This window comes from Lampetra fluviatilis, chromosome 78 (genome assembly GCF_964198595.1).
Source record: "Lampetra fluviatilis chromosome 78, kcLamFluv1.1, whole genome shotgun sequence".
NCBI lineage: Eukaryota > Metazoa > Chordata > Hyperoartia > Petromyzontiformes > Petromyzontidae > Lampetra > Lampetra fluviatilis.
In genome coordinates, this window is record NC_136352.1 from 3,182,578 (window position 1) to 3,206,294 (window position 23,717).

General features: G+C 44.2%; 1 protein-coding gene and 1 pseudogene across 2 annotated transcripts in view; both read left to right on the forward strand.

Moving 5' to 3' along the window:
* LOC144953546 (uncharacterized) overlaps nucleotides 1–4,174 on the forward strand; it is a 253,823-nt gene extending 249,649 nt beyond the window's left edge. Inside the window, exon 5 of the mRNA XM_078884097.1 lies at nucleotides 2,616–4,174. Within this exon, the coding sequence (XP_078740223.1) occupies nucleotides 2,616–3,845 (1,230 nt within the window). The 3' untranslated portion in view covers nucleotides 3,846–4,174. The remainder of the gene's footprint in view (nucleotides 1–2,615) is intronic.
* Nucleotides 4,175–11,434: 7,260 nt separating this feature from the next.
* On the forward strand, nucleotides 11,435–23,447 carry LOC144953555 (uncharacterized; annotated as a pseudogene). The gene is made up of 2 exons (XR_013640829.1): nucleotides 11,435–11,483; nucleotides 20,077–23,447. The product of XR_013640829.1 is annotated as an uncharacterized LOC144953555 (transcript).
* Nucleotides 23,448–23,717: the final 270 nt, after the last annotated feature.

Here is a 23,717-nt window from a genome sequence, read left to right on the forward strand (position 1 = left end):
TGAATGAATTTTGTGGCAAAAATGCAGGCCTGATAATATGTAAGGATAATGTGGTAAATGAGAAAAAATATAGCAGCAGCGGGGTGTTGGAGTGTGCAGGTGTTACAGGTGTTGAAGGTGAACAGGTAAGCTAAAAATTGCGTGAAAACATAATAACTTACCCTTGAGTACACATGGAAAATTTGGGGTGTGTAGGTTTCATAGTGTTGGCGCAATTTGGTTCTCAAAAAAACACAGGAAGTCTGCTTTATTTATATACATTTATACTCATCTTGGAATGTTTTGTATACGGTTTCTCGACGTTTATTTCAGTAATTTAGTTTATTGGGAATACAGTACAGTACTTATTTAAATTGTGATGTATATTTTATATGCCGTTTACCTAACCCCATTATTTAGGTAAGGATTAAATATTTAATGGGCATTTTAGCTTTCGCACGGCACTTTCCAATAATGTAACCTCCGCGCTATTCAAGGGGCTGCTGTATTTTCTGTCCATCAGCTATAGCACAGGAGTACGGATTTTCAGCAGAAACTAGATCTCTGCTTTCTTGGTGTAATTACGGCCTATAATACCATAAAGAGGCTTGGGGTTTTGGATTATTTTTTGTTTTAGATATCTCTGCCTCTGCTCACATTCGTTGAGGATTTTTATGATTTTAGGCAGGCCCGTCTAAAGCTGTGTGACCAGGAGTCGGATCCCTTTCCTGTTCAACATGGCTTGTGGCCGAAATTCCCTCTGGCCCCATGCATTACATTACGTAGCATTTTCAAATAATGATGTGTTTTGAGAAGCTCACAATGGCCCTATAAAAAATTGCATTTCATACAGTAACAATGATATGCTATTCGCTGCCTGGCTGAAGTCAAGGGATTGTCCCCTGCTGGTCAACTTTGTTACGCATGTTGATGATCTGGTCATGGCTACTCAATGATATTGAGTTGGAGAATTTTGTTCTGTACCTGGAGAATTCCATAACGAAATGGGGCCTTGCATATGTTCTACAAACATATCACCTCCCTGGGAAAATCTTGACCAAAAGCTTTCGTAACTGCAGGAATTCATATTCTTTGGGTCTTTCGATTAAGTGACGTGACTTTACCGAAAGACCCAAAGAACACCTCCCTGGGAATTTAATGTCATACAACACTGCACCTGCTCAGCTCTCCATGAATAATCAGGTCGTTCTACACGTGGTGGAGGAGCTCCTATACCTGGTTAATGTGTTCACGACCAGCTCTGGTTTGGCATCCGAAGTCTCACTTCAAATTAGTCTAGCAGCATTCTTTCATTAGGCTCTGTAACACTATGTGGAAGCTGCCTGGACTTTTTTACATACAAAGCTGTGAGTGTCCATCGCCAAGGTCTAGTCCATTGCAAAGGTCTAGTCCATTGCAAAGGTCTCGTCAAAAAAACAGGCAATAGTCTACATTATAGACTGCCAGTACGCTCACCAAGGTTAAGAACCAGGCTACAGTCTACATTAGTTGTTTTTTTTCTTCTATTCACTTTATTTGTATTATTATTTTCTATCTACGTGACTTTACCGAAATAACCAAAGAATATGAATTCCCGCTATCACAAAAGTTTTAAGTCAAGATTTTCCCACGGAGGTGATATTTTTGTAGAACATATGCAAGGCCCCATTTCGTCATGGAATTCAACAGGTACAGAACAAGATTTTATAATAATGGAAACAGTCAGGAAATTAACACTGCACATATGCAGCTGAAGTTAGATCTGTTCATCCTTGCATTCAAGCTCATCTGAGCCTGGCTTCACACCTCTAAGTTGCAAATGAACATTAATTTATACATTTCTGCATAATACAAATAATATTTTTTTCAACAGCCTTTGCTATGTTAGCAAATTTTTCTTAAATAAATATTCCTGTCGTAGCTAGACAACCGAAATTGTGTGCTTGGAGTTTTTGGTAAGCATTCCTTTTGAAGACACGAGGGTGTCCAGGCATATTCATGACCATTGGCCCTCTCATTGTGTGCCTTAACAGCTCGCGTGATGAATTGGGGAATTATTTTCACTATATCATGAAAATATGAATAAGTATAGATGTGTATGTCATGTGTGACTGTGTATATGCATTCCTCTGTGCCTTGATACTAACGTAGATGGTGTGGATATGTTTTTCTGTCTGCAGCTGACGCTTCCTCTGACTCTTCCTCTGCAGAATTGGTCTGATGGAGCAAAGGGACTCGGTACAAGAAGGAAACAATGCGACCAGTATGCAGACAGCACGGATCGTACTGGAAGTTTGACACAGCACCAGAGAACTCACACAGGAGAGAAACCATTCAAGTGCACTGTGTGTAACAAGGCATATGCACAGTCATCAACTCTTCAGATCCACCAGAGAACACACACGGAAGAGAAACCTTTCAAGTGCAGTTTGTGTGTAAAGGTATTTTTAGGTTCATCTCCTCTGAAACGACACCAGAAAACACACAGGGGAGAGAAACCCTTCAGGTGCCTTTTGTGCAATAAAGCATTTGCAAAGTCATCATATCTTCAAACACACCAAAGAACACACACGGGAGAGAACCCCTTCAAGTGCATTGTGTGTGAAAATGCATTTGCAAAGTCAAAACTTCTTAAGAGACACCAGAGAACACACACAGGAGAGAAACCCTTCAAGTGCACTGTGTGTGAGAAGGCATTTACAGAGTCATCACTTCTTAAAATACACCAGACAACGCACACCGGAGAGAACCCCTTGAAGTGCACTGTGTGTGAGAAGGCATTTTCAACGTTATCACATCTGAAAACACACCAGAGAATGCACACAGGAGAGATCCCCTTCAAGTGCACTGTGTGTGGAAGTGCATTTGCATGGTCATCAGATCTTAAAATACACCAGAGAACGCACACAGGAGAGAAACCCTTCAAGTGCACTGTGTGTGAGAATGCATTTGCAGAGTCATCAAATATTAAAATACACCAGAGAATGCACACAGGAGAGAAACCCTTCAAGTGCAGTGTGTGTGAGAAGGCATTTGCAACGTTATCAAATCTTAAGCGCCACCAGAGAGCACACACAGAAGATAAACCCTTCAAGTGCACTGTGTGTGAGAAGGCATTTGCAACGTCATCAAATCTTCAGAGCCACCAGAGAACGCACACGGGAGCTAAACCCTTCAAGTGCACTCTGTGTGAGAAGACATTTGCACGGTCATCACATCTTCACGACCACGAAAGAACACACACAGGACAGAAACCCTTCAGGTGCACTATGTGTGAGAAGGCATTTGCACAGTCATCACATCTTCAGAGCCACCAGAGAACACACACAGGAGAGAAACCCTTCAAGTGCACTGTGTGTGGGAAGGCATTTGCACAGTCATCACATCTTCAGAGCCACCAGAGAACACACACAGAGAAACCCTTCAATTGCACTCTGTGCAGGAAGGCATTTGCAACGTTATCAAATCTTCAAAGACACCAGAGAACACACAGGCATCAGATGATCCTCAAGGAGCGGAGTCTGAAATCGGCTTGTGTAAATCCAAGTGCTGCAATGAGCCCATCCCTGCTGAAAAAAGAACCAGAATTTAATTCTAGCTTGGACGCAATAAAATGTGTCAAGGTGGATTTTGAAGAGGTGAAATGTGAAGAAGTGATGGTGAAGAGCGAAGAAGCGATGGTAAAATGTGAAGATGAAGATTCAACTCCAAAATCGGACCTTCACATCGATGGAGGCAACGTGAGGCAGGAGGAGAATTCTGACTGTGAGGCAGAGCGAGGCAACTCCCAGGAGTTTGTGGAAGTGGAGGTGTGGGTGGACTTCTTAGACAATACTAAGTCAAATGGAGACCCGGTAGATGTGTAAGCTTGAGACAATGAAGCTCCAAAAGATGCACCTTTGTCACAGGCCTTTAATTAAAATAACGTGAAGTTGCACACTCAATTCCTAGGTTCAACCTGCAGAGTAAGAGCAGCCAGTATTTGCGGACCTGTGGGTTGGGTAGATCTCTAACCAGGAGCCAGAGCCAATAAGCTCCGAAGCATTCTCTATGTTATACTATGTTATAATAATTTTAGCATTTGTATGGTGCTTGCTTAATCGCCTCAGCAACTCAGTTGTGTTGTATCATCTCATCACAAACACTCGAAGAGTATGTTGTATATATGCCTTTTCCATAAAATTATATCGAGTGATCTTTTTCTATTTTGTAATAATTTTGATTGGGATGTAGAGCTGTGGCATGGAGAGGGTGAGTCTCCCCCCTGCCTTGCCACGCAAAAGACAGCTGGATGATAATTACTCACAAGCCTGCTGGGGAAGTCATAAAATGTAATTAAAAAAATGGCAAACCCAAGGGGTGGGGGGGGGCTAATGAGATTCTTCGAGAAATCCCCAGTTGACTTCAAGAGAAGACCGCCATAAAGGAAAAACCCCACAATAAAACAAAAGACGAAAACAGCAGGGGTCATGAACCTCCCTTGGACAGGGAAATTCACCCAAGGGCAGTTAATCATTACGAGTTAACTGGGGTTTTTTAAAATACAACAGTAAGGTTTGAAGCTTAGCTATATCTTCAACCTCAGGATATCAAAATATAACTTGAGAATAAGAAGTACGGATCCCTGGCAATACAGACTGGGAGCAAATGTTAATTAAACCCTCGTAATATCCTTGGTAACAACTATGGTATACCACAAATCTTGGTTAAGCATGAACCAAGTAATTATGAAAGTATTAGACCTAGGGTCATTCAGAAGAGAATGTGAAATATGTCATTCACGCACGACCAAGATAATATGTATTCCACGGGATCAGAGCCTCGCCAACCGCCTTTGTCTTCCAGTAGCTAACACAGTACATGGTCAGTTTAACACGTAGGCTTTCGCGACCAATATTAGTCAAATGTGTCGTAACCCTCCACCACCCGACACTGCCAAACAGTAAAAAATGTGTCGCGTTTACCAAGACAAATAGTTCACTACTTTAGCCCACCGGTGTGTTGAAGAGTGATTCCACATCATTTAAAATTTTGAGTACAACGTTTCCCTGGTAATTACATGCAGCATCATCGGGCAATTTGCCAGAATGGTGAGGCCCTCTACTTTCTCTCGGTCTTAAATGGAGCAACAGGGGACGTCATCTTTTAGCTAAATCTGCTGCAGTGATTCGAGGCGGAGACGGGGAGGGTATTGTAATTATATAATTGACTAGCTTTACTACCCGGCTTCGCCCGTGACTTGGTTTCACCACGCCTGGCCGCCTTTGTCTCCCCAGTGGCGATGTGCACACACCATACCAGTTACTCGTTTTAGGCTGAGTCGACCTAGGGGAGGCCCAGGACCGGTTCAAATAATCGTTACCGGTAGTGGCCGTGAGCGGGAATTTAACTGGTCGCCGGGTTCGTAGTGCAGCGCGCTAACCACTACACTACAATGCATAACGCTTCCACATGCGTGGGTCACATGACAGATTTGACGTCAGCTCACCGTGCAAAAAATATATGCTCCCCCCCCCCAAAAAAAGTTTATTTTTATAATCTTTGCATGGTGTACAGTCTGGAAAGTATCCACATGGTAAGTTTGTTGCACAATCACAACTTTGCCTTTTATGTGTAATGGGTTCCGGAGACACTTGTAAAGGTAACTTCTTTACAGTGATCCCTCGTTTATCGCGGTTAATGGGGACCGGAACCCCTCGCGATAGGTGAAAATCCGCGAAGTAGGATTGGCCCCCTAGGGATTTCCGTATATGTGTGTGTGGGTACTAGAATGTTTAAAATGTGTATATTTATACTTTATATATATATATATATTTTACTTAAATCTATTTAATTATAAAACCTTAATATTATACATTCAATCTCTCATATGATACGTATTGTGGTGTTCTACACTCACCAATGACAGTAGTATCTTGAGACTTGACTCCAGTAATGACGACGACGATGACAATGACGACGACGATGACAGACCTGTGCAGTTCGATAAATGTGATGATGAATGATGATGATGGTGTTACTGCACAGGTATAATGAGGCCTTTAAATCAGTTCGAAAAATCCGCGATGCACTGAGGCCGCGAAACTTGAACCGCCAAGTGGCGAGGGATTACTGTATTACGATACCACACTCCAACAGTCCTCTGTTACAGCCTAGGGACACAGCCTAGGGACACAGCCTACTCTGGCTACGCTCTCGGGTCCTCCGGCTACAATTACCCTAGGGGAGGCTACCTGACCCGACCCAGCCAAGGTGCGGGTCTCCACTCTTGGCTTCCTCGGAACTCGCCCTTACAAGGACGTAGAGCCGAGAGTCCCAGACTCCCACCACTGGCCCGCACAGCGTCCCGGCCCTTACAAGGACTATCGGGGCGAGGGGGTCCAGGGTCCTAAGCTGGCTGGTCTTGGGTCTTGAGCTGTGACTGGTCCCGATCGGCTGGGGAGGTCCCCTTTAATGTCCCTTTGCCCATCGAGGGGTGGCGTTGCGTGGGATCATAGATCCCCCGCAGCCCCCCCCCACCCCTGGCGGTACGGGGCACCCTTGCAGATGGACCTCGTCTACCACTGCCGGTAAGCGTGGCCCATCTATGGCACTACATACATATAAGGAGATTGGTAATCATTCAATTGTTCATGGCTATTTGTTTCCCCTATAAGGAATGGGAATTGTAATATATAATTTTAAATAATATGCTTCCAGGCCGCACTAAGCCTGTAGCTGTCAGAGCGATTAAAGTTATTTGTATTTCGCTCAATTTCAATGGATTATCTAATTAGTCTTGTCCAGTAATAATTCGTTTTATACAACACTTCAACGTTAACAAAACCAATTGAGTGTCCTTGACAAGCATGTACTGCCACTGCCGACAGTTGTGTTTGAGATTATTTAATAAGACTAAAAGAACACCAAAGAAAGTACTTCTGTGAAAAGGCATTTGCACGGTCATCAGTTCTTCAGATCCACCAGAGAACACATAGGAGAAACCCTTCATGTGCAGTGTATGTGGGAAGGCATTTTCAGGTTCACCTGCTCTTAAAAATCACCAGAGAACACAGGCATCAGAAGATCCCCAAGGATTGCATCCAGTGAAACGTCGTACTCAAATTGTAAATGTTGTGGTTTCATGCTTCAACACACCGGTGGGCTAATGCAGTGAACTATTTGTCTTTTGTCAACGTGACACTTTTTTACTGATTGGCCATGTCGGGTGGTGGAGGGTTACGACATTTATAAATTACGCGATCTAAACCCAGAAATGTTGATTATGAATAATATTGGTCGTGAAAGCCTACGTGTTAAACTGTGAAGGTATTAATAAAGGTGCCCCCTTAGAAACCTTGTCTCCCGCAATGATGACACTACAACTGGTGTTAGGAGTGGGATGAAGAAAGAACCCACCTATAGTGTCATTGGAGGATGGGAATGGCGAAACATTCATCTCTCCGGCAGCCACGGGAACCCGGTTACGAAGCCCATTGGCGGAGAGAGCGGCTGCGGATCGGCGGAAGAGTGGCGGAAAATTGGCGAGAGAGGAGCCCGATCCTCCGCGGTCATGCACCGAGCATGCGGCATGGCCGAGGACCACCGTGTTGAGGGGAGCGCGGGGAAGCGCGGGAGTCGCTCCACAACCAGCGGCGTGTAAAGGAGTCGCGAGGGGACCCTGACGGCAATCCCCGTCTCTGAGATAGCGGAGGAGCCTGGGCCGGAGACCGCGCATGTGGTGGGTGCCATTTTGCCCGTGGAGGGCTTGGCATGGCTGGTGGGTGCTATTTTGCGAAGAGCGCGGGACAGCGCTGGAGGGGCGCTGAAGTTAATGGCGCTGCAAGGGGATATTTTTGGCCTCCCGTGCGATGCCCGCACGAGATTTCTCCAGTAGAAGCGAGGGGAAGCCGAGACACCCTTCACTTTCCGGGAGGCGCTGCTGGTGCTGGGGCAGACCGCGTACCCCCAGACGGGTGAGATGGCGCTCGACTCCTTGGTGGTGGAAAGACTGGTGGCGCGGGAGTCGGGGATCGTCCTGCCCTACAGAGGAAGGCTTGGGGATCACGTCCTTGAAGGTGGCCTGGGAAATTCAGGGCCACGAGGCCTGCCAGCATTGGCCCAAAGTGGAGGCTTGGCCGTGGCGGGAGGAGGACATGGTGGCTGTGGTGTGCGGCCTGGGGACGCACGGGAGAAGTCCCCCGCGGGTGGGTTGGCAACCGGGGAAGCCCCCTCCGCCCTGGGGTCCCACGGCCAAATGTTTCAGGTGTGGTCAGCTGAGCCACATCGCCATAGAATGCCGGGGTGTCAGCAGGGTGCCGCCACCGTAGCACTCCGACCTGCCGGTAACATTTTCTCAAGCTCCATGATGTTTTCCGTGACTGCCGTGTGCAAAGTGTCAGGGGCTGGATCTGATTAGATGCTACTGCAGATTTCAGGGATGGGCCGTGCCCTTAGGCCATTGTTTTTTTGTTCCCATTCCTCGGAATCCCATGGAGTGCAAACCGCTGCCAAGGCGGGGGTGACCAGTGTCGAGGGCCGGCTCACGTGAGCTATGTTCTGGTAAAGGCGGACTCTCCCTTGTAAGGTGGGATTCGGGGGGGTTGTGTATATTGTTTGGCTTGTGTTATCGGTTCTCGTGGGGGGGGGGGCCGTCACGGTTATGTGGTCCCTGATGGGGTTCTTGCCCATGCCGCAGTTGCGCTGCGTGTTGGCGGTTTGTGGGGGGTTGCCGCGGGTTGTTCTTTTTGTTGGCGGTCCGCGGGGGGCGCCGGGGTTGCGCTACGTGGTTATGGTTCGCGGGAGATGCTGCGGTTGTGCTGTATGGTCGCGGGAAGTGTTGCAACCAAGGTTTTTTTTTTGGGGTAAATTGTTTTTTCGTGTTGGTGGTGTTCCTCGGGGTTTGGGTTGCTCTGCCTGTCCACCGGTTGCAGTTGCAACGGCAACAGCGGTGGACAAACAGTACACACGCCGGTGAGCATTTACACGATTGTGTCGACAGGGCGGAGGAACTGGGGCAAGCGTCATGGAAGACCCTATCTGGAAGCCCCTGGAGCCTGCTAGAGGGTTCAAGAAGAAAGGCGCGACCAGGGCGGAGCCAGGCCACGCTGGGTACAATTAAAGCAGCTGAGAGCGGGAGCTCAGCGCTGCCGGTTCTGGCAGTGGGCTCGTATCGTAGTTGCTGTCATCTTCGCTAGATATTGTGCGGCTGGATAGTTGTTGGTTATCTCGGTCAGCGCCATTGGTGTTACACCGTCAGGGTTGTATTTAGGTTAGGCTAGACGACTAGAGAGAGCGCATTTATATTTACGTAATAAAGGACTCTTAGGCGATGTAGGTCTCCTTCTGTCCTTTATTGGGTTCTTGTCTCGCACCCCGCGATATCCCCGGTCGGACCCGCACCTCTTCCCTCGCGTGCCCCGCACGCCGTTCGAGTCCTGCGCTCTCTCTGCAGCCACACCGCTGCCCGTGTGCCCCGCACACTCTGCAGCCACTCTGCTGCTCCGTGTGCTCCCGCACACTCTGCAGCCACTCCGCTGCTCCACGTACACCGCTGGCCGACGGTGCCGTGACTCCAACCACGTGGCAAATGGTGCCACTCCTCCGCCAGCACGCCGCGTGGCTTCTATCTTCACTCTCGACTCCCGATCCCCTTCCGGCTCTCACCCTATATCCTCCTCCTCACGTGACCCTGACTCCTCCTCCTCACGTGACCCTGACTCCGCCCCCACTCACCCCGACGATCAGGCTCCCCCTCCCCTATACTCCGGCCCGCGTGAGTGGTGCGGAGGCAGCGCCCACCTTGTCCTTGCTCGCATTACATTTACGCGATCTAACCCAAAAAAAATGTTATGGATGATATTGGTCGCGAAAGTCTACGTGTTAAACTTGCTTAATTGCCTCAGCAATTCGGAGTTTTGTATCATATCTCATCACAAACACTCGAAGAGCACCCCTAAGTGGCAACTGCCTCTGTGTGGCATAAGGTGGCCCAGCACTAGCCTGCATGTGGACATGAGTCTGTCAGTCAGGGGTGATAATTAATGTGTAATCTCAGTTGTGCATTTTCTGGATAATATTTGGAATTTCCCAAATTTGTACAATGACACCAACATGCAAAGACCTATGTGTTTTGAATGACACAATAGTATTTTTACATCCACTCTTTAAGCAGACGGTGCATATTTTGGTTGAGGTTACTGGAGTAGCCAGGGGCGCCTGTCGGATTTGAACCTTGAACCTCTGCAATAAATAGAGAATGCGCTACCACTTGGCTTCCCTCAACCTGAGTGTAGGCATGCCAACCAATGTTTCTAACCAGCGCAGATGTTCCATTTAGAGGGGTCCACGTTTCACATGCCTAGAGAACGGAGGGCATGACTGTTGCCGAGAAGACCCGGTGCTTCATGTGGAGCGACAGGCCAGGTAGCTTCCACACAGCATTGTAGAGCTGATGAAAAGATAATGCCGCCGACTGATTCGGACCACCCAAACACTGTACACATACGCAGTGTAGACGTATTGTGTACACACAATGTATTTACAGCGTACACATAGTCTGCACATGCACTGTATACACTATACACAAACACACTAACAAAAACGACTGCCATTCGCCAATACGTGGTGGTGACGTCACCATGGCGCTTGTGCCAAGCTATGTGCACGTTAAGGCCACGTGTAGTGTCGAACTCCCACCGGCAGGAGGTTACAGGGCAGACTCAGGTGCCATGGTTCAACTGAAATGACTGGCCGATGCACCACCTGTGCCTCCTAGTGTGCTAACAGTGTACACAAACACGGTGTGTGCGCGCACACCGTGTGTGTGTACACAGTTTGTATACAGGGGCCGTCCATAAATGACGTTACGCGATTTTGGACGCTTTTGACCTCCCCCCCCCCCCGTCGTCACACGACGTCACAAAAAGTCAGACACCCCCACCCTCAAATATGACGTCACAAAGGTCTGCCCACCCCCCAAAAAAACATGCTTCAAATCGCTTTAAACTATTGTCATTGCAGTGCGTATTTAATGTGGCGCTACACTCTGATGTTGTAATAGAAAACATTTATTAAAAGTCTATTTAATGAAGTCGAACGTGTTGTCTATATTTATTTAAGTTGCGCATTTTGATGTGACGTCACATTTATCACACCCCCCCCCATCGTCACAAATCGTCACAAATGTCTGACCGTCCCCTCCCCAGTTGCGTGACGTCATTTATGGACGGCCCCACACACTGTTCACACAGTTTGTACACACACACACTGTATACACAGTTTGTACACACAATGTTCACGTTGTTGAGCTCGCGCACCCAAAGGGTCAATGTTCAATAGATGGATCAATGGAATCTTAATAAACTTAAACTCTAACCCCGCTCTCTGACGTCACCACTGCATTACCTCATCGGCGTGAGGGGGAGGTTTACCCCGCTAGTGACGTCATGTAACCTGCTGCCGCGTGACGTCACGAGACACCAGGAAGCTGCCGGTCTCCGCGCGCGCGCTCACTGAGATCCGAGGTGAGAAGTTCACATCGTGGTTGTTGTTGTCGTGGTGGTTGTTGTTGTTGTTTACCCAGGTAGAGCCTCGCTCCTCTCGTAGGGATATCAATTGAGTAGCAGCGAGGATGGAATCGATGTCCAGGTTGGAACATTACAACGCGGGGCCTACCCATGCGGGGCCTTGCCTCCTGCCCTCGCCTGATTGCATTTGCTTTAATTCTCTGCTTAAGTTTAATTTGTCTTCATCTGGCTCACTACTTTGAAACTTTGTTTCTTTTAAATATTTCTACAGTTTTTTTTTATCTTACCAGGTCAAGCCCACTTCAGCTGCTATACCGCTCTTGTTTTCAGAAGCGACCTGCCCACAACAAAGTGTAGCTATACTACACTTTGTGTAGCTATACTAACTCTATAGCAGTGTGTAGTGGCTGTAGTCGTAGCTATACTAACTCTATAGCAGTGTGTACTGGCTGTAGTCGTAGCTATACTATATAGCAGTGTGTACTGGCTGTAGTAGTAGATATACAAACTCCATATCAGTGTGTACTGGCTGTAGTAGTAGCTATACTATATAGCAGTGTGTACTGGCTGTAGTAGCTATTCTAACTTGATATCAGTGTGTACTGGCTGTAGTAGTGTCTATACTAACTTTATAGAAGTGTGTACTGGCTGTAGTAGTAGCTATACTAACTCTATAATAGTAATCTTTGGTTCTTTCGTTGAGTCATGTAGATAGAAAAATAATACAAATAAAGTGAATAATAACGTGAATTAAAAAAAACCCATTAATGTAAACTGTAGCCTGGTTATTAAGTTTTGTGAGTGTACTGGCAGTCTATGATGTAGACTATAGAAATGGTTATTAATAACTAAGAATAAGTCTATAGACTGCCAGTACACTCGCTCAGCTGAATAACCATTGCTACAATCTACATTATAGACTGCCAGTACACTCACCAAATTTGATAAGCAGGCTACAGCCTACATTATAGAGTGCCAGTACACTCACCAAGGTTAAGAATGATGCTAGTCTACATTATAGACTGCCAGTACACTCACCCAGCTTAATAACCATTGCTACAGTCTACATTATAGACTGACAGTACACTCACCGAGGTTAAGAACCAGGCTATAGTCTACATTATAGACTGCTAGTACACTCAACCAACTTAATAACCATTGCTATAGTCTAATCTTGATTTTAAGCTTTCGTGACTGCAGGAATCCATACTCTTTGGTTCTTTCGGTAAATTCACGTAAATAGAAAAAATAATAGATCACGACGTTTCGATCGCAACTCAAGCAACTGTCATCAGGTGTGAAACAAACAGCAGGACGACTGCTGTCGTAGGAGAAAGAGCTGCTGCAACAAGAGTTTTTATAGGATTTTGGTGGGCCCAACCCAAGGATAAGTGGGTGGAGCTAGAGAAGGAATTTGTACACAAATGTGAGAGATTAGTATGTCAATGTGAGACAGCCCAGCCACCGGGGGTGTGCCAATGAGAAGATTAGCATGTCATTGTCAGAGAGCCCGGCAATAGGAACAAACAAAATCCCTAAGAGCACGAGGTACACATGGTGAGAGAGAGACACAGAGAGAGAGAGAGACACACAGAGAGTCGGAAATAACAGCTCACATAAGCAGGTAGGATGGAAACATCAGTCAGTTAAGACTTTACTTGGTTTATAACGTCCTTCCAATGATTGCTCAGTGTGTACCCATCTTCTCAGTTGAAGTTGTGTCTGTGTTTATATATCTGGATGGCTTCATGAACATGAACACATCTTTGATGATAGCCGGTGGGTTTGCAGAGTACCTTCGTCTTGGAAAAATCAATTTCGTGTGAGCCCACAGCATTAAAACAATGATCAACAATGGCAGAGGTATTGACCCTACCGTGTTTCAGATCTGCCTTGTGTTCGCGAACACGGTCTGAGACATGTCGTTTCGTTTCCCCAATGTAACTGCTGCCGCAGCCACAACTTAGTTTGTAGACACGAGGGTATTGCATGTCAGGAATCACATCCTTCACAGATGGGATCAAATCACGGATTTTGTGTACTGTTTTGAAACAAACCTCGATCTTGTGTTGGTTTAAGATTTTTGGAAATATTTTTGGTAACCCCTGCTATGTATGGCAAAGTGATGGTTTTGATTGGATCCTAAGATGGTTGTCTCCCCATGGCTGGGGAGACAGCTTTGCAGATTGTACTGTCAGAATATCCATTCATCCTGAGGGCTTGGTGTACGTGCTACAGCTCACTGGCTAAGTGGCGCTGGTCGGAGATGCAACGGACTCTATGGTGTAGTGTTTTGATTAGGGAATTATCCTGGGCTGGATGGTGGTGGGAGTCAGGCTTTAGATTGGCATCCATGTGGATAGCTTTCCTGTAGACAGTGTCCCAACAAGCCATCAGGTCTCTTATCGATCACAACATCCAGGAATGGTAGCTTGCCATTTTCCACTTGCATGGTGAATTTGATAGATGGGTGTATGGAATTGACGTGGTTGAGCGTTAATATGGCTACTATTATGGCCAGTACACACTGCTATAGAGTTAGTATAGCTACTATACTTTTTAGCAGCGTGTACTGGCTGTAGCAGTAGCTATGCTAACTCTATAGCAGTGTGTACTGGCTGTAGTAGTAGCTATACTAACTCTAAAGCAGTGTGTACTGGCTGTAGTAGTAAGGTAGAACCCATTGGGGTACCCTCATTTTGTTTGTGGAATGTACCATTCCAGGTGAAGTAAGTGTTGGTAAGGCAGTGCCTTACCAAAGTTGGTACATCTGGGTTCAGTCACTGTTGGACCAAGTCTTCAATGATTGCAATGGTGTCAGGTACATGTACCTTGGTGAACAGGGAGTCTACATCGAAACTGACAAGCAAATCATCGGGAGACAGTGAGATGTCCTTGATTAGTGAAACCAAGTGAGCTGAGTTAAATACAGCTGAGGTGGTCGTGCCCGTGAAAGGAAGCAGGGTCTCAGACAGAAATCGGGCCAGTTTGTAGGTGGGTGAGTTAACGGTGAAGACGATAGGACGGAGCAGGGTACCTACTTTGTGGATTTTTGTAAGGCCATAAATCTTGGGTGGTCTAGCAGCCGAAGGTTTTAGAGAGAGCTGCTTGGTCGGTTCGATTAGCGAAGTCGAATTAGTGATGATATTGTTGGTTTTCTTAGCTAGGCGGTTGGTGGGATCTCTATTGATTTTGGTATAGCTACCATCATTAAGAAGGTCCTAAATTTTGTTGTTGTAAGTGGTTCTATCCATGATGACAGTGGCATTGCCTTTGTCGCCTGAGAGGATGACAATGTCATCTCTCTTTTTTAATTGAGTGAGTTCAAAACGCTCGTCCTTGCTGATGTTGCTAACGGGTTTCTTCGCGTTTTTGAGGATTGCAGCGATTTCAGATCTTGCAATGTCTGCCAGGATGTGTCCCAAACCTTTGAGGGCTATGTCGACCTGGGCAATGATATCACACACTGGGATGTGTTTAGGGGAGACTGTGAAATTCAACCCTTTAGCTATTACCGATTTTCGGCTGTCGGAAATTGGGCTGTTACTCTGATTGATAAAAATCTTGTTAACATGTGACTTTTTAATGTGTGGCTTGGGCTTCTTTTTTGACAGGAGGTTTAATTTAGCAATAAAGTTAACTTTACATTTAGTTGACATTGAAGTAGCTGAATAAACTATCATGTTATCTATATGGTCCCAATCAGTTTTTATGACATTTTATCTGTTAATGCTAAGTGTGATTGTAAGAGAGTCTTGTCTAAATTATCAAGTTAAAATTGGAGCAATCTTATTCTCTCTGAGATTAGAGCTAGGTTGGCCCTAAGCATAGTCTACATTATAGACTGCCAGTACACTTAACTCTGATTAAGAACCAGGCCTACATTAGTGTTTCTTTTTATTTTTACTATTTCGATTTTAATTAACTTATTTTTTTATTAAGATTTTTCTATCAACGTGACTGTACCGAAAGAACCAAGAATATAGTACTTAACAGTGCTTTGATAAGGCCTAGTCCCATGCAGGGCCCCCGGCCTCGCGCATGCGCAGATGTGTGCTTTGGCGCGCGCTCAGCGTAGTAATATAATCATTAATAGTACTAAATTGTTATACCATGGGACCTCCTTCGCCTTTTGGCGTCCTCTGGTCTAACACTGTTTGAGACTAGGCTCGAAAGAAAGCTGTCTCTGGTGTAGACCAATCAGTTTCAAGGACATTGCATATAGTATCCGTGATTTTTTTAGCATTTTGACTGCAAATATTGTGGTTAATGCAGATATGAATCCTTGTAAAAAGGTTTCAGTTTTGTTGGCAGAAAAAAAGGTAGAACAACCCTATTATTATTATTATATTTTGGTACTGGCAAAGGAGGTCTAATGATGTAGATGCTTACCCCGAGCCCTCATTACTTTGATAGTGCATTGTCTTTGAGCTGTACGTCTTTTGGCGTCATCTGGTCTAGCACCAATTGAGACGAGGCTCTAAAGAAAGCTGTCTCTGGTGTGGACCAATCAATTTCAAGGACAATTAATATATTATCAGTGTTTTTTTGTTTGCATTTTGACTGCAAGTATTGTGGTTAATGCACGCATGACTATGTAAAAAGGTTTCAGTTTTGTTGCCAGAAAAAAGGGGAACAACTCTATTATTATGACAATGCATATACTATCAGAGCATGTTTTTTTTGCATTTTGACCACAAATATATGTGGTTAATTGCAAAGGTTTCAGTTTGGTGTTTTAACTTCTTAACACCAGTTTTGTTGCCAGAAAAAAATAGGAAAACCTATTCTTATACTAAATTGTTAATTTAACTACTTTAAAGTTGACGGACGCAAAATACGATTAGCGCTGGCTCACCACGGGGCTTATCGCATGGTACCCGGGTACTTTTTTTAAACAAAACTCCACGGTTCGTGAGTCAAATCCGTCACAAGTTTCGTATACAGACAGACGGACAGAAAAACAGACAAAAATTACTTGTATAGGTAAGATGTTAATGATCCATGTGAAATGCATGTGTATTTAAGAGTTTATCTTTGTGGGGAGCTGTAGCGCAGTTATTTCACTGCATTATAAACTCTACAATTAGTTTGATTATTGCCAACGGCAAACATGATTGATAACACTGCGTAACAAAAAAAAATTGTCCCTGCATAGTAAGTGTTATTTTCTAATTGCTTATGCCTCAAAAGTACAGAAAATGGCTATTATTCCCCACAAACTTTGCTTTTGTGACCAGGACAGTGATATTTTGAAATTTACCTATTTTCAATGAGAAAATGTGTGCATTTGTGTCATTGCTTAACATAAAGTCCTGGTCACAAAAGGAAAGTGTGTGGGCATAACCAATAAAAAAAATCGCACTAGCCATCCATGAGGCAAAAATCGTGTTACATAGTGTAAGTGAAAACTGAACTTATTGTGGGCCTTGCTATGTTGATTCATCTTGAATTAATTACATGGTGAAGTGTGAGGAAGCATTAATACTGAGCAGATGAAGGTGGCCAGGCATGGTTCTGGACACACCACCTTTGTACCATGCCGGTGTGTGACAGTGTCAAGTTTGTATTTGCAGTAAAGTATATTAACTTTTGAACATGTAGGTTAAATCAAAACAATAGTTTAATTTAGTTTTCCTCTGGGACTTTTTGAAAAAAAAGGAAACGGGAAAATATCTCAGCACATATGCAGCTGAAGTTAGATCTGTTCACCCGAGCATTCAAGCAAATCTGAGCCTGGCTTCCACCTCGAAGTTTCGATTGAACTATTCTTTGGTTCTTTCGGTTAAGTCACGTCTAAAAATAAAATAATAAATTAAAATAATAGCGACGTTTCGATTGCAACACAAGCAATCATCATCAGGCATAAAAGAAATAGCAACAAAAATCTAACTAGAAAACTATAGACAGACATACAAGCAGACAGACATCACAAGGACACAGAGAGAGGGGTCGTTTCTGTGACGGTCCCTTAAATATAGAGAGGGGAGGCGGGGACGGAGAGAGGGAGGGGGCAGAGAAAATTAGCATATCAATGAGTGGACGGCAACGTGTTGCTGCTGCGCAAGTAAGATGACGACGTGGCACGGCACGCAAGCTTGAAAATTAGGAGAAAGGCACACTAAAATTAAATAACCTCGCAAAATATCGAAATGTGATGTAATGCAACACAGAGAGTCGGTCAACACACAATTAACGCATAGCCTGGTTGATTACGTATTTCAAAGATTGCTAAGTTAGAATTTAAGTGTGAAAATTCCAAAGAGAGGACACAGGCAGAGAGAACAAATAGCCAGAGAGAGAAAAAAGATAAGCTTAAAACTTCCCCGTAGAAGTGGTTCAATCTTAATTTTTGGAGCTTTCGTGACTGCAGGAATTATTATTTGGTTCTTTCGGTTAAGTCACGTCTAAAGATAAAATAATAAATTAAAATAATAGCGACGTTTATTAATTTATTATTTTATCTTTAGACGTGACTTAACCAAAAGAACCAAAGAATAATTCCTGCAGTCACGAAAGCTCCAAAAATTAAGATTGAACCACTTCTACGGGGAAGTTAAGCTTATCTTTTTTCTCTCTCTGGCTATTTGTTCTCTCTGCCTGTGTCCTCTCTTTGGAATTTTCACACTTAAATTCTAACTTAGCAATCTTTGAAATACGTAATCAACCAGGCTATGCGTTAATTGTGTGTTGACCGACTCTCTGTGTTGCATTACATCACATTTCGATATTTTGCGAGGTTATTTAATTTTAGTGTGCCTTTCTCCTAATTTTCAAGCTTGCGTGCCGTGCCACGTCGTCATCTTACTTGCGCAGCAGCAACATGTTGCCGTTCACTCACTGATATGCTAATTTTCTCTGCCCCCTCCCTCTCTCCGTCCCCGCCCCCCCCCTCTCTATATTTAAGGGACCATCACAGAAACGACCCCTCTCTCTGTGCCGATATGTGTCCTCTCTCTGTGTCCTTGTGATGTCTGTCTGCTTGTATGTCTGTCTATAGTTTTCTAGTTAGATTTTTGTTGCTATTTCTTTTATGCCTGATGATGATTGCTTGTGTTGCAATCGAAACGTCGCTATTATTTTAATTTCTTATTTTATCTTTAGACGTGACTTAACCGAAAGAACCAAAGAATAATTCCTGCAGTCACGAAAGTTCCAAAAATTAAGATTTCGATTGAACATTAATTTATGTATAATTGTTTTTTTACCCTTCTATCTGGCAATAAAACTGACGCATTTTTACAAGGAGCCATGTTTGTATACACCGCAATACCTGCAGTCATAATATAAACAAAATACATAACTATGATAATGTGCACTGTCCTTGAAGTTGATTGGTCCACACCCGAGACAGCTTTCCTTAGAGCCTAGTCTCACATGGGTTGGACCAGATGATGCAAAAAGGCGCACAACTCAAAGACAATGCACCATCAGAGTATGAGAGCTCGGGGCATGCATCTACACTATGGGAACCTCATTTGCCATGATAATTGGTTTAATACACCTTCTATCTGGCAACAAAACTGACACCTTTTTACAAGGAGTCATGTTTGTATAGACCGCATTACCTGCAGTCATAATACAAACAAAAGACATAACTCTGAGGTTCCCATAGTGTAGATGCTTGCTCCGAGCTCTCATACTCTGATGGTGCATTGTCTTTGAGTTGTGTGCCTTTTTGCGTCATCTGGTCTAACCCATGTGAGACTAGGCTCTAAGGAAAGCTGTCTCGGGTGTGGACCAATCAACTTCAAGGACAGTGCACATTTTCAGAGTTATGTCCTTTGTTTGTATTATGACTGCAGGTATTGCGGTCTATACAAACATGACTCCTTGTAAAAAGGTGTCAGTTATGTTGCCAGATAGAAGGGTAAAAAAACAATTATCACATTTTTACTGGCAAATCAGGTTCCCATAGTGTAGATGCTTGCCCCGAGCTCTCATACTCTGATGGTGCATTGTCTTTGAGTTGTGTGCCTTTTTGCGTCATCTGGTCCAACCCAGGTGAGACTAGGCTCTAAGGAAAGCTGTCTCGGGTGTGGACCAATCAACTTCAAGGACAGTGCACATCAGAGTTATGTCTTTTGTTTGTATTATGACTGCAGGTATTGCGGTCTATACAAACATGACTCCTTGTAAAAAGGTGTCAGTTTTGTTGCCAGATAGAAGGGTAAAAAAACAACTGGCAAATGAGGTTCCCATAGTTATTAATTTATGTATTTCTGCATAATACAAATAGTATTATTTTCAACACACTTTGCTATTATAGCTGAATTTTTCTTAAATATTCCTTTCATAGCTAGACAGCCGAAATTGTGTGCTTTGAGTTTTGGGTAAACATTCATTTTGAAGATACTAGAGCATCCAGGCATATTTATGACCATTGGCCCTCTCATTGTGTACCTTAACAGCCCGCGTGATGAATTGGGGAATTATTTTCACTATATCATGAATATATGAATAAGTTTAGATATGCAAGTCATATGTGACTGTGTATATATGAATTCTTCTGTGCCTTGATACTGATGTAGATGGTGTGGATATGTTTTTCTGTCTGCAGCTGACGCTTCATCTGACTCTTCCTCAGCAGAATTGGTCTGATGGAGCAAAGGGACTCGGCGCAGCTCGGTACAAGAAGGAAACAATGCGACCAGCATGCAAACAGCAAGGATCGTAGGGGAGTTTGACGCAGCACCAGAGAACTCACACAGGAGAGAAACCATTCAAGTGCACTGTGTGTGACAAGGCATATGCACAGTCATCAACTCTTCAGATCCACCAGAGAACACACATGGAAGAGAAACTTTTCAAGTGCAGTTTGTGTGTAAAGGTATTTTCAGGTTCATCTCCTCTGAAACGACACCAGATAACACACAGGGGAGAGAACCCCTTCAGGTGCCTTTTGTGCGATAAAGCATTTGCAAAGTCATATCTTCAAAAACACCAAAGAACACACATGGGAGAGAAACCCTTCAAGTGCAGTGTGTCTGAGAAGGCATTTGCAAAGTCATCAAATCTTCAGAACCACCAGAGAACACACACAGGAGAGAAACCCTTCAGGTGCACTATGTTTGAAAAGGCTTTTACAGAATCATCAATTCTTCATGACCACCAGAGAATGCACACATGAGAGAAACCCTTCAAGTGCACTGTTTGTGAGAAGGCATTTGCAAAGTCATCAAATCTTAAAAAACACCAAAAAACACACATGGGAGAGAAACCCTTCAGGTGCACTGTGTGTGAGAAGGCATTTGCAACGTCAACAAATCTTCAGAGCCACAAGAGAACACACACAGGAGAGAAACCCTTCAGGTGCACTGTGTGTGATAAGGCATTTACAGAGTCATCACATCTTAAAATACACCAGAGAACGCACACAGGAGAGAAACCCTTAAAGTGCAATGTCTGTGGAAGCGCATTTGCAACGTCATCACATCTTCAGAGCCACCAAAGAACACACACAGGAGATAAACCATTCAAGTGCACTGTGTGTGAGAAGACATTTACAGAGTCATCACATCTTAAAATACACCAGAGAACGCACACAGGGGAGAAACCCTTCAAGTGCACTATGTGTGAGAAGGCATTTTCAGATTCATCACTTCTTAAAATACACCAGAGAATACACACAGGGGAGAAACCCTTCAAGTGCACTGTGTGTGAGAAGGCATTTGCAAATTCATCACATCTTCAAAGACATCAGAGAATGCACACAGGGGAGAAACCCTTCAAGTGCGCTCTCTGTGAGAAGGCATTTGCATGGGCATCAGATTTTCATCGACACCAGAGAACATACAGGCATCAGAAGATCCCCAAGGAGTGTCGTCTGAAATCGACTTGTGAAAGTCAAAGTGCTGCAATGAGCCCATCCCTCCTGAAAAAAGAACCAGAAGTACATTCCAGCTTGGACACTATGAAATGTATCAAGGTGAAATGTGAAGAGGCGATAGTGAAGAGTGAAGAAGTGAAGGTAAAATGTGAAGATGTGATGGTGAAGAGCGAAGATGTGAAGGTAAAATGTGAGGATGAAGATTCAACTCCAAAATCGGACCTTCACATCGATGGAGGCAACGTGAAGCAGGAGGAGAATTCTGACTGTGAGGCAGAGCGAGGCAACTCTCAGCAGTTTGTGGAAGTTGAGGTGTGGGTGGACTTCTTAGACAAAACAAAGTCAAATGGAGACCCGGTAGATGTGTATGCTTGAGACAATGATGCCCCACTAGATTCACCTTTGTCACAGGCCTTTAATGAAAGAATGTGAAGTTGAACGCTCAATTCAGTATTTGCAGACCTGTGGGTTGGGTAGTTCTATATCAATTTATAACATTTTTGACATGCGTTTTTCTGGATTTTTTTGTTCTTCTGTCTCTCACTGTTCAAATAAACCTACCATTAAAATTATAGACTGATCATTTCTTTGTCAGTCAAAAAAAAAGTCAAAAGTCACTTTATTGTCAAGTGTGTTACATGCATAACATACAACACAGATGAAATTACAGTCCTCTCTCTTGGTCCCACGGTGCAACCAAGCAATAAAAAAATGAATCACAATTAACAGACATAAATAAACAATAAACAATCGGCGATCAACACAAGATAAATAATCAAAAATGTAATAGACTTAAAATAAACAACAGTCAAGAATTATAAAATGTAAAATATTATTTAAATAAAGTATTTAAAGAAATAAGATATTTAAACTGGTGTGGTAGTGCGATGTAGTGCAATGTGCAGTCCAGAGATCAGGATGTACGAGTGAATGTGTGTGTGGGGGTTGGGGTCAGGGGGCAAAGGGGGGAGGGTGGGCAGAGGAGGGGAGTGATGGTAGAGCAGGGAGGGAGTTGAGTCTCCTGACAGCCTGGTGAAAGAAACTGTCTTTGAGCCTGCTGGTCTTGGCCCGAAGACTCCGCAATCTCCTGCCTGACGGCAGCAGGCTGAAGAGGCTGTGAGATGGGTGGGTGGGATCACCTGCAATCTTGATTGCTTTGCTGGTGATGCGGGTGTTATAAATGTCCAGAAGAGGGGGGAGAGAGACACCAATGATCCTCTCAGCTGCTCTCACTATGCGCTGCAGAGTCTTGCGGCAGGACACGGTGCAGGTGCCGTACCACACGGTGATGCAGCTCGTCAAGATGCTCTCAACGGTGCCTCTGTAGAAGGTGTGCATGATGGGGGGCGGGGCTCCTGCTCTTCTCAGTTTGCGGAGAAAGTACAGGCGCTGTTGGGCTTTTTTGGCCAGTGATGCAGTGTTGTGACTCCACGACAGGTCTTCAGACGTACAAAATCAGCAGGGGATCAAATACTTTTTGCCCTCACTGTATATATATGTTTTACTTCCAACCCATGATGAGAGGACGGAATACATGGTGACAGCAAGCACACGCATGCACAACAGGTCACGACTTTAAAGGCCACAGCGCCCCTTTTTGACAGATACTGCAAGTCTGATGCAAAAAATGTTTAACGCTTCCAACCCGTTATGGAATTGTGGGGAACGCTGCCCAAAACGAATACACACAAACAGGGATACAATTGTGTTAAAAGCTTTCTTTTCATCACATAATCTTGCCGGCGAATGTATTAAAGCCCTTAGCCAATTGATGCACATTTGTTAGACAAGCAAGCATACTACCGCACACCATTGTTCCAAGGCATTACGTTAATTGCATAATCTAACAAATGAATTCATTGAGGTCTACCTTTGCTTAGGCACATGTTTCTTTATTACTGTTCGTATGAATATTGTCACATTAATTAAAAAACGTTTTCCTGTCGCTGTGTATGATCACCTTACTCTGAAGAATGAGCCAATTGTTCTGTTACCCAGTTTGACAAACAATTATTGAGGGTTAAATGTACGGATCAATGAGGAGGACATCTCCAGGAGTACTGTGTTGGCATTCCTAGCATAAGAGTTCGCATGTTAGAATGTTATGTGTTTTTTAGAGATTAAAGTTGCTTAACACAGAAGAGTCTGAGTGGTGCCTTTCTAAGTCCATACATAATATAAATTTTAAGAACTGTATCCTGCGGAGTGATCTGAATTTTGAGACCTGATATAACACTAAGGCATAATCAGTAAAAGTTAAAGTGAAAATCATTGTATTATCCTGATTGATAATTCACTGGTCAACACACTTTTTCTGGCATAAGGTATTCCAACGGGTTTAATGTAATTTTGGGGTGCTGCTTCCAAATCTAGCATCAGTTTGTGTCTATCACATCAGGTTT